Genomic DNA, 10,459 nt, shown 5'->3' with positions numbered 1-10,459 from the left:
CATATTGTCGCGATCAATCAATTGAATAAAATCGTTAATAAATAATATAAAGGAGTGTACTACTGTAATACTCAAAAAAATTTACAAAAAAGGAATAAAACCTTTTAATTTCTCAAGTTAATTTTTTTTCTATTAGTCTTTATTCTTCCCTCTGCATTATCGGGCTTGGGACCGTCGTGATGCCAGATGGCTTATTATCACGGCTGCATTAAAAGAACAAGACAATTTTCAAATGATGCATTAATACGTGTATTTTTAATTACATTTTTCTTAATTCATATCACGACGACGAAGATGAGGATGACGATTGTATTTTTACGCGTCTTCTTATTCTTCTGTTTGCCGCTGTCGCTACAGGAATGGATGCATCCGTCTGAAAACAAAACATTAAATTTAATTATTCTTAGAAAAATTTGTTCAAATGAAATATCTACCTCTGATGTTGCTTCTGCTGTCGTTGACGATGATGACGTCGATTTATCAGAGTCACTGACTTCGTCCTCATTCTTGTCCTCTACCATTTCCGTAGGCGGGCGTCTTTTTTTTGACGATTGTCGCTCGAGGAATAATTTTACATTAAATTTTCTTTGCTTGTATACAACGTTTTCGCAAGTAGTGTTTTCCGTCTGTGAGGCCTTGGATGACACCGATGGCTTAACCATCGACTTGTTTTGCTTTAAATTTAATAATCTTCTGTCTATCTTCTGAAAGAGTGATTGTTTCGATGATTATTTATAAAAGTAACAGAAACAAAGTTGTCAAGGAAGATTAAATGTTTTACAAACTTTTGGTTGAAACTGCTTGAGATTGAGGCATTTGATATATTCGGGATCGAGCGTATGTGCCTCTTCTTTTCCTTAACTGTTGGGTCCCGAATCTCGTACCATTTGTAACGTTGATGATGCTTTTTGCTCAGCAAAGCCATCGGGAATACTTGAACGTGTTTTTTTACGAAATTCCGAATTACATTTTGCCAATGATCCATGGGTTCGGGTAGATATACGGTGCTTCTGATTAACATGCCTATAAATAAAGGAAGAGAATTGAAAATTAATCGGTAAAGTAAATTTAGATCTGTTATTAATTACCTGTTTTTGTATTGGGATTCAATATACTCTTAACAAGAGTCGACACTGGAACAACACCACTTATGTAAGCTTTTTCCATCTGATCTTTGCCTTGTTTTAATATCATGGTTTGTATAGCTCGTCTAGAAAAAGCATGTTCGACAAAACGAAAAGTATAATCGGAGAAACCGTGATTCAATCGGGAAAATCCGATAAGCCTTGTCATCAAAAAATGAATTTTTAAATCCAACGTTTGATTGGCTTGCTTGTCCAAGTCTGTTTCCTCTTCGGGATAGTACTGCGTCATTTCAACAATCGCCACCTTCATAAATGGCCATCCGAAAAACTCATCCTTAAAGGTGATGGGAGGTTGCCGTAACTGTCGTCGCTCGCTTAGCTTGAGCATTTCACCAGCAGTCTGTCGCCTAAATACATACGTGCCTTCTTCAACATTTGCACCTCTGAATCCTTCCCTTGGACTATTCAGCAACCAAGTAATACGGGCATCGGGACAATTAGGCCAACGCCCATATAAAAAATAACGTAAACGCAGTTCGGAATCGTAACACTCTTCTATGGTTGCTCGTGTTAGCGAATTCCCTGCCGTTGCATTAACTAGATCGTAACACTTAACTAGAAAATCCAAATCTCCCTGGATACGCCAAGTCATATATCTAGTCCAGTTGCTAGCTACGCACACGGAACCGCATTCGAAGAATTTCTTAGCGCTGCTGGTCAAGAAGCCTACGTTCTCAAAAGAATTTTGTGCGTTCTTTAAACACGTTGAACCTTGAAAAGTCCTTACTTCTTCTATTCTCAAGGAAGCTGACGTTCTCAGTACCTCGAAACCAGTTTTATAATCTGCCATTCGACCTTTTGCATCGGATACTAATCGTTTCATATTTTTGTGTAATGGAAGCGTATTCAAAAAACAACTGAAATGCAACATTGTATCATTATATCATTATATGCGCGTACGTTATTATGTTTTGTCGATGTACCTGTAGCCTCCGGCCACTACGTATCCTGTCACGCTGCCCCATCTTTTCCGAAGCCGACACATGTAAGCGTGAATTTCGGGTAGGTATGCCTGTACATAGGTGACGTTGTCCCACAACGCGGAAGATGAGCATAGCCTGCGAAATCAAAACGATTAAATGTTCTATAACGACTATTTATTTATAATCATAAATATTTAATATTAACCTGGAAGTTACATGACCGTAGTCGTGTAGAAACATGGATCTGTAACGACATGCATCCTTTGCCTTTTTAAAAACATCGTGACCCAGCTTGGAATAGTCAATGACAACAGCGTAATCGTCCATTGGCTCGATCGTGTTGGCTATATGAATTTGAACTACTTCAGCATTGCCAGACATTAAGTCAACGTCCATGTCCTCCGTCATGAAGCGTACGAAATTTGGGCATCTCTCCGAATCGGATAACTTAAGCCCATGCGCATATCGCATGAAAAAAAGGTCGCATATGTGTCACCGGTTTTCCATAGTTTTAATATTTTCGCTGTCGTGCAATAACGTATCTATTGATTTGCAGAAGGACCCCCAATCTTCCGAGTACACAGACGGCATTTTAGTGCTGTCGTGAAGAGTAAAATTTGTGATATTACTATAACGCAATGTTCGACAATTTTCAGGCAAACGTTTAGAAGCCTTTTTAACAATTTCTTCAAAAAAAATGAGAAAATGGGTCGAGTGACTCCGCCGTCGTTACTTTCTTCTTCCTCGTGTTCGTTAGCCATTTTTGTTATTTTTTGGAAATAATTCCTCTTAATAGAAAACAATACATTGATCGAGTTATTCATGTATCCTCCCAATTTAAACTCAAACCACAATTTTTCATTTGCAGGATCAAGAAGACACGTTGTTTTCTTTTGATCAGATATTCTTACGACATTTTTTCCCGTACTCAAATCGAATTTTTTCCTTATCTTGAATACATCGATACTGCGTCCGACAACGACGATAGAATCAAAATCCGCTGTACACCTTCTTATGCGTGCATCGGTATGGTCTTCCAGTTGAAAAAAATGTAAATTATTATTATCTTCGTTAGCATCCACTGCATCTTTTTTCTGCGGCAATAAAATATTTCATAATCACTCTTAGTGCACACTGATTAAAGATTTACAATTGAAAGAGAATAAATAAGAGATTGGTTGAAGGGGGCCCCCTCCAACGCCCCCTTCTGTGAGATTCAAAACCTGCCAGCCCGCACAGGCTAGCCTAGGCGGCCCTGATCAAGATTTTCAAATACGAAATTCAAAATCAATGCCACCCACAATCTCTCCGGAAAGAAGAACAGAGAAGTTAATCAAGCGAGTTAAGCCTACCGAAAATTTTCATTACAGAGTAAATTTGTTATCGCGAAAAAAGGGATGAAAAACCCCAAAATTTGAACGACGTAGAGCGTAAAAGAAACTAATTTGTAGCTAGGGGAAAATGAAGGAAGCATAGTGGAAAATAGATTAAGACCACAGGCGGTAGCGTAAGAGAGAGAGAGAGAGAGAGAGGTAAATAAACAATTCAAAATTTAAAAATTAACAGTTTTTTATATAGTTATACAAATCTCATATTGTTAACAAAGTCAGCAAATTCCTGAGCTTCCGGCATCGTACATTTTAACAAAGTTTTTAATTCATCAGGATTCATTTTTTGGATTGATTTTCCCGGCGCGCTTTCGACACGACATAGTACTTTTATCCGGTAAATTTAAATCTTCTGAGTAAAAGACGCCTTTTGATTGATAGTTTTTAAACGTTCTCTTTATAAGTGTTTCCACTTCTGATCGCGTAAACATACGGCGAGTAACCTAAATAAAAATCGAATTTACGTTTAACCAACCGAAATTTATAAAGATCAGAAAAATGGTAAATTTGGAATATGATAGAGTATAATAGCCAGCAATTCGCTTACCGTTAAATTGGTAGGTTTTTTAGTAGATTTTGCCTGAGGCTGAGCGGCGTCGTCTTGATCCTTCTGAGCAGTGTTATTCGCATCTTCATTGTTTTCATCTGATTCATTATCATATTGTTGAGCCTCGTGACCATTATCATCACAATTATCGTCATCATCGTTAAAGTCATCAAAATTATAATTGTACTTGTTAACAAAACTATCATTATTTTGCAAGCTGATATCATGTCGTCGTCGCTGTAACAATGAATTAAATTAATGAATTTTATCGGGTCAATTTAACTCAATTTTGTTTTGCCATACCTTTTCATCGAATGGCCTTATTGTATTATCTTTATTAGTTTGCCCTTGTTCGTTGTTCGATAACAACACATTATTCGATAGGGATGTGGATTCCATCTAAAACGAATACAACTACTTTATTTTTCTATTATTTTTTAATGCTTGCACATATACGTATATGCATGTATGAATATTGTAAACAAAAATTCATTTCAATTTGACCTGATCAATTGGATAATGCTGACTTCTTTTTTTTATATATCGCATCAAATTCTCGGATTGCAGCTGCTGCTGCTGCTGCTGTTGCTGAAGGAGCTCATGAGGATGCTGTGTAGAAGAAATAAAGGTAGACGGGTTGGACTCAGAAAGGACGGAACTTGACATCCCTAATTTGACATTATTGTTCATCGTCATGGTCATTAATAATTGTTGCTGCTGAAGTTGCTGATAATAATTTAGCTGCTGGAGCTGTTGTTTTTGTAGTTTTTGATCCTCAAAGGGAAGCTGGTTTAAGTTGTAAAAAAATATTATACTATTATCCGTAAGAGAAACAAATAAATAATGTAAATTACCATTTGACGATGTCGCTGTTCGTCGTTATACGAATAACTCTGTTGAAGCGGTAACTGCCTATTCGAATTATTATTTGAACCCACAGCAGATGATGTTGCCGTAAACGGAAGTACAGCGCGAGATTGATTCTTTATTCTTTTACTATTATTGGAGAATGATGATGGTGGAGGCTACAAAATTATGATCCATGAGTATTTTAACTTACAAAATTAAAAACGTTAATGTTCAGATTTCTAAAATAACGATTTTTGGCCTTACGCGATATAAAGTCTGCGGATGGGAACTGGTTTGATCTTTTTCAGTACTGATTATCCTTTTCATTTTATCTACTATTGCCTTCTTTTTTTCAACAAGCACCTCCATATCTTTATCTATGTCACTCATCTCTGTTAGCAGCCCTGCGAGAGTAACCTTCTCATTCTCGTAATCATCATCATCATCAACGTAATCATCATCGTCGTCATTTTCTACGTAGAAAGGTTGTTGGTTCTGATTTAGATAATTTCTTGGCCATTGCTTGCCTCTTCCGGCCATCGTTTATCTGTTTCATAATGAGTATAAGTAATGAATTAAAATATTTACTTGCATACGCGGAAAGAAAAAATCCAATCGAATCTGACATATTCGAATGCAAAAAAATCGGCCATTTTTAATTTGTACAGAGGACAAGGGACGTTTCGTATGCTACGTTATTGTTTGTTGGCCCTAAAAAGAGCCGATTGATTTATTTTTCCGTAATTAATTGCAATGAGTGTCGTTGATTACTTTTTCAGACGGTCGTTGGAAAGTCGTTGGAATGGACTTTTTTCAGCTAGCACGGGCCGCAAAGGTGGCACAAACAGTTTTGGTTTTGTGGGAATCCGTACACCTCCACCGAGGGCTGCCTCCGACTTGGCTGGCGGTCGCGAGGGATTCTCTCGGTTGGGCGCGGCTGACTCGGGCGTCGGACTTTTTGGGAATTTCAAACGTTCTTCGCCTGAAAGAACTAATCCCAAGTCGGCCGGGGATGGTAAAGCAGATGTGGGCTGGGGAACTACGAATTTACTGTTTCTTCGCACCTGCACAATCTGAGAATCGTCGCTCGACCGAGGATTCTCCTTAAGACGATCAAAAAGACGCCGTATTTTTCTATTTCGCCGTTGTGATCGTCGTTTAGGACGATTTGCTGTTGATTTCATCGCGAGAGCGTAGACAACGATGAGCTACTAAAAAAATATCGCATTATGAGTTGGGAAAAGTAATAGACGCACGTAAGACAGAAAGTGCAAATATTTCGCGATAAAAACACCGCCGCGAAGCTTCTCCGCGCTTAACCGTCTCAAGTTACTTGGCTCGATTTAAATGCAGATAATCAATCAGAAAGAATTAGATATTTTCTTTATTTTTCGGTCTTATATATAATTCATTTTAAGGGTGTCGTCTTTATAGCTGCGCAAAACCGCCACAAAATATTTTGTATTCCCAATCTAAAAGAAAATGAAAAAGCGCGATTGAACTTTACTTCGGTAGAAAAAATTATTAATCCTAACATTTATCATTGAGCGCTGGGTTGAAAAAATTATCTGTAATAGAAGAACAGTATACTTGGACACGACATCCCTTCAAGTTTAAAGGCTAACTTCAGCAAGCGTTTACATTCCCCTCTTAAAAAATACGTGATGGCCTATATCATGAAGCATTTGCTGTCAATGCATTTAATACGTGATTCTGATTAGTTGCCAAGGTTTATTGGTTATGAAGCGACATCTGTGTTATGGCACCAAAATTTAAATTGTAATTGTAATTATAACAATAAAATCATTATTTTCAAATCATTCCAAATCAGAAATATGAATTTAGCATTTTCAGCGGCTTTACTTATTCCGTATCACTTTTTAAAGAACATATTGTAAAATTTTAAGGAAAGTTTTAGAAGTCCAAGTAACGAACTGGGCAACAAAACTACGCCCGCGTATCGCGCTGGACTTAGTATTACATAATTAACAGAGAGAATCGACTATCCAGTTATTTTGCCTACCCGGACCTAGAGAATCTACGAAAATGCAACGTGGGCTGTGTTACATTCGCGTAGACGCACCCTACTACGAACCTAGTGATGAACGAGGAGACCGATCTTGTCTCACGTGACCTATCTACAAGATCGTTGTCGCGTGGCGATGATGGCTGATGTTACTCCGGTGATAAGAAATTCGATGGTCATAGGCAGTGATCTCAAGAATCGCCTGGCCTGGTCACCGTCATCTCTTATCCCATGCGGAACCCTAATGGTTCCAACCGGCACTGCCCTGTCATCCCCTCGCAACATCTCTTAACCTCCTAATTTTTCGGCAACAGAGTGAGCATTGGTGGGCTCTTCCGACTTTGCGCCTCGCATATGCAGGGTGCCCTCGGCTTTGGCACTGGTGGTCCTGCATATACTCCTACTGCCCTATCTCTAAAGATGATACAATACCCTTCAAATTACTGTTTCCGTGGATGTGGATGACCCTGGAAGCCTTGAGACCGGATGTAGCCTTGTAGAGCCTTGAGACCGGATGGCCTTGTAGAGCCTTGAGACCGGATGACCTTGTAGATCCTAACACCCTGGTGACCAGGAAGCCAAAGTCCCTATGAGCGGTAGACGGTCTCGAGCGACCCTGGATATCCTGAAGCCTGGAGTGACGTGGACTGCTGACTTGTTACTCCTATGATGTTCATGTGGCGGTCGGCGAACGAATGATCGGTAGCGTTGAGCGCGGCCGTATTTATAGCAGAATCGTTGGTCACCACGGCAAACCGCAGGTCACCACGGCAAAACCGCAGGTCACCACGGTAAAATCGCAGGTCACCACGGCAAACCGCAGGTCACCACGGCAAACCACGGCAAAACCACTGGTTAGCACGGTAAACCGCAGGTCACCACGGCAAAACCGCAGGTCACCACGGCAAACCGCAGGTCACCACGGTAAAATCGCAGGTCACCACGGCAAACCGCAGGTCATCACGGTAAAATCGCTGGTTAACACGGCAAATCGCAGGTCACCACGGCAAAACTACTGGTCATCACGGTAAACCGCAGGTCACCACGGCAAACCACGGCAAAACCACTGGTCACCACGGTAAACCGCAGGTCACCACGGCAAAACCGCAGGTCACCACGGCAAACCGCAGGTCACCACGGTAAAATCGCAGGTCACCACGGCAAACCGCAGGTCACCACGGTAAAATCGCTGGTTACCACGGCAAACCGCAGGTCACCACGGCAAACCGCAGGTCACCACGGTAAAATCGCTTGTTACCACGGAAAAACGGCTGGTCATCACGGCAAAACCGCTCGCACCACGATATAACTGTAAAAGCACGGAATGCCTTCCTTTATAATGCTGAGGAAATGCGCTATATAAATTAAACTTCTCTGGATGTGTTTGAAGCGCAGAGCGAGAACCTGCGCTATATAAATTAAAGTTCTACGGGGTTTCGTGGGGATGTTTGCAGCGCAGAGCAAGGAGCTGCGCTATATAAATTAAACTTCTCTGGAGTTAGTGCATCCGTTTGCAGCGCAGAGCGAGTACCTGCGCCATATAAATTAAAGTTCTTCACGTCTGTGTGCCGTAGTTGCACACCGCGCTGAGTATGGGGCAGCGCGTTACAAGTTAAACCCCTTTTACAATTCCCGTACCTTTCCCTGAGTCGAGACGAGGCGACTTAAAATATACCTCTAATTCCTATTGCATCCCACTTATATCCCCGTGTGAAGTTAATTGAAGTGTAGTGCAGTGACAAGCAACAGCAGCGGACCATCAACATCATCATCATCATCATCATCAAGGACCAGTACCAGGTGGACATCGGCGGCGGCGGCGGACCAGGACCAGTACATCGCGGAAACATGGGTAAGTACCTCCCTCTGGGAGTACATATTATTAAGTATACAAATAGTCGAGCAAATGTCTTGTGCATTTGCTCGACCGTTTGTATGCAAGGGACTCGACATTCACTCTTGAGTGTCTGGAGTCTCGAACTAGTTAGGGAAAGCACTCAGTGCAGGTGGGCATTCGGGACTTGGTTCTCGGGCTCGCTTGCTTCTGCAAGAACAGATAAATTTTGCAGTCAATACTTGTTCTTGCAAAAGCAGGCGGGCTCGGTGATCGATCCCAACTTGACCAATTTTCCGGTGTCACCATCTCACGACACCCCACCTGTGCGAGGGAAGAGGGTGTTAGGCTATCGCGAGGGCACAGCACACGCCCGACCTTCGACCCGACGTAGCCAGGTAGATGTAATTAGTTGTTTAATTGTAAAAAATCGGGGTTCGGCGGGGAATGCAGCGTAAGGCTGGTCGGAGCCGGCTCCGCACGCGGTACTCTGCTCTGGTGTAGGGCCGTTAGAGTAACACCTCTTGATTAAGAGGTGGGTCGATCCCGATAATCACCAGACTACGATGCCACCAGCAGCGTCCTTCGGGCGCCACATTGCACTCGCTGCTATTGTCTGCCGAAACGGTCTTGCAGTTAGGGCGCGAGCTAGGCCGGCCTCATCGTATAGCTCTCAAGGAGGCTGCGCTTGCATATTGCATAGACATGCTATAGCGCTCTATGCAAGCGCATTTTCCATGCGCCTATTCACCAACGTCCACGATCGTGAGAGCTGGGCAACGTTGCGCGTACGCGCGCATGTATATATAAAATATACATCGTACATGCAACGGCTGATGGTGAGGGCCTTCTATTTTTCTTCTCTCAGAACCAAATGCTCTTTTACTTTTTCTATGCTTCTATTTTTAGTTTTTTCTTCATCATTTGCGAGATAATTAGCCTAAAATTCCATGTAACTAATAATTTCGTCTGGGACACTAAAACAATTGCGCTGATCGTTTTCCTTTCCGGTATTCACTTTTTATTTCCTTTAGCTAACTCTTATTTCTTGCTAACAATTGATAGGGATCAGATGCTACACTTTTCGCTATTATTCGTCGAAGCAGAAGAATCTTTCTGATTTTTTTTTTTGGCTCACGGAAGTAAGAGTATCTTCCGGACAGGATACTTCTACTTCATGTGTCTCACTAGCGTCCAAGTCGCGTGAGCCGGGCAACGTTGCTTCTGCAGCAGCGGCTAATGGTGAGGCTTCGGTTCGCGTCGGTATCGCGTCATAAGAGGGTGGTGTGAGCTATCCGCCGTGAGGGTTGGGAATCGCATAATCCGGTTCGCGGTCGCTTTCGGTGTTAGGTCGGTAATCTCGCGTCATGCGGGAGGTGTGAGCTATCATCCGCCGTGGGGTTGGGAGCAGTCCTCGTGTACCAGGCATGCACTCTTTCGCTCTCTCTCTCTCTCTCTCTCTCTCTCTCTCTCTCTCTCTCTCTCTCTCTCTCTCTCTCTCTCTCTCTCTCTCTCTCTCTCTCTCTCGTCTATTAGCAGCTAGGGAGTACTATCATGGAATAGCTGTGTAGGTGTGAGCTACCGTTGTTATCCTCTATCTCTGTTTGATGCATGCTTTTTCTTCAGATTCAATAGTATTATCATGCAAACCAAATTATGATTATGCAATAATTTGACGGTTTGCAACATGTTAATAGCGTCAGGTGAAGAATTCATGATTAATTTCATTATTACAAAAAAAAGGTTG

The 10,459-nt window shown here is 41.7% G+C and overlaps 2 protein-coding genes across 12 annotated transcripts; both read right to left on the bottom strand.

Moving 5' to 3' along the window:
* Window positions 1–225: 225 nt before the first annotated feature.
* Window positions 226–2,571, bottom strand: LOC116416390. Its single transcript, XM_031924762.1, has 6 exons — window positions 2,274–2,571; window positions 2,069–2,203; window positions 1,089–2,002; window positions 786–1,023; window positions 435–704; window positions 226–373 (listed from the first exon to the last, which is right to left on the bottom strand). The coding sequence occupies exons 1-5, from the start codon at window positions 2,537–2,539 to the stop codon at window positions 698–700; spliced, it is 1,560 nt and encodes a 519-aa protein (XP_031780622.1). The 5' UTR covers window positions 2,540–2,571; the 3' UTR covers window positions 226–373; window positions 435–697.
* A 16-nt stretch (window positions 2,572–2,587) lies between these two features.
* LOC116416389 (probable serine/threonine-protein kinase cdc7) lies at window positions 2,588–10,458 on the bottom strand. Of its 11 annotated transcripts, XM_032597597.1 has the most exons (8): window positions 7,311–10,458; window positions 5,624–6,063; window positions 5,117–5,399; window positions 4,858–5,028; window positions 4,508–4,789; window positions 4,307–4,402; window positions 4,004–4,240; window positions 2,588–3,162 (listed from the first exon to the last, which is right to left on the bottom strand). In XM_032597597.1, exons 3-8 carry the CDS (start codon window positions 5,390–5,392, stop codon window positions 2,611–2,613), a joined length of 1,614 nt encoding a protein of 537 aa, XP_032453488.1. In that variant the 5' UTR covers window positions 5,393–5,399; window positions 5,624–6,063; window positions 7,311–10,458; the 3' UTR covers window positions 2,588–2,610. The 11 variants fall into 11 exon arrangements, with proteins under 11 accessions (XP_032453488.1, XP_031780614.1, XP_031780615.1 ...); XM_031924754.2 differs by having other exon boundaries at window positions 5,117–6,063; XM_031924755.2 differs by having other exon boundaries at window positions 5,117–6,060.
* Between the last annotated feature and the right edge of the window lies 1 nt (window position 10,459).

This window comes from Nasonia vitripennis, chromosome 2 (genome assembly GCF_009193385.2).
Source record: "Nasonia vitripennis strain AsymCx chromosome 2, Nvit_psr_1.1, whole genome shotgun sequence".
NCBI lineage: Eukaryota > Metazoa > Arthropoda > Insecta > Hymenoptera > Pteromalidae > Nasonia > Nasonia vitripennis.
The sequence above is the reverse complement of the archived record's forward strand: the minus strand, read 5'-3'. Positions and strand labels throughout refer to the sequence as shown.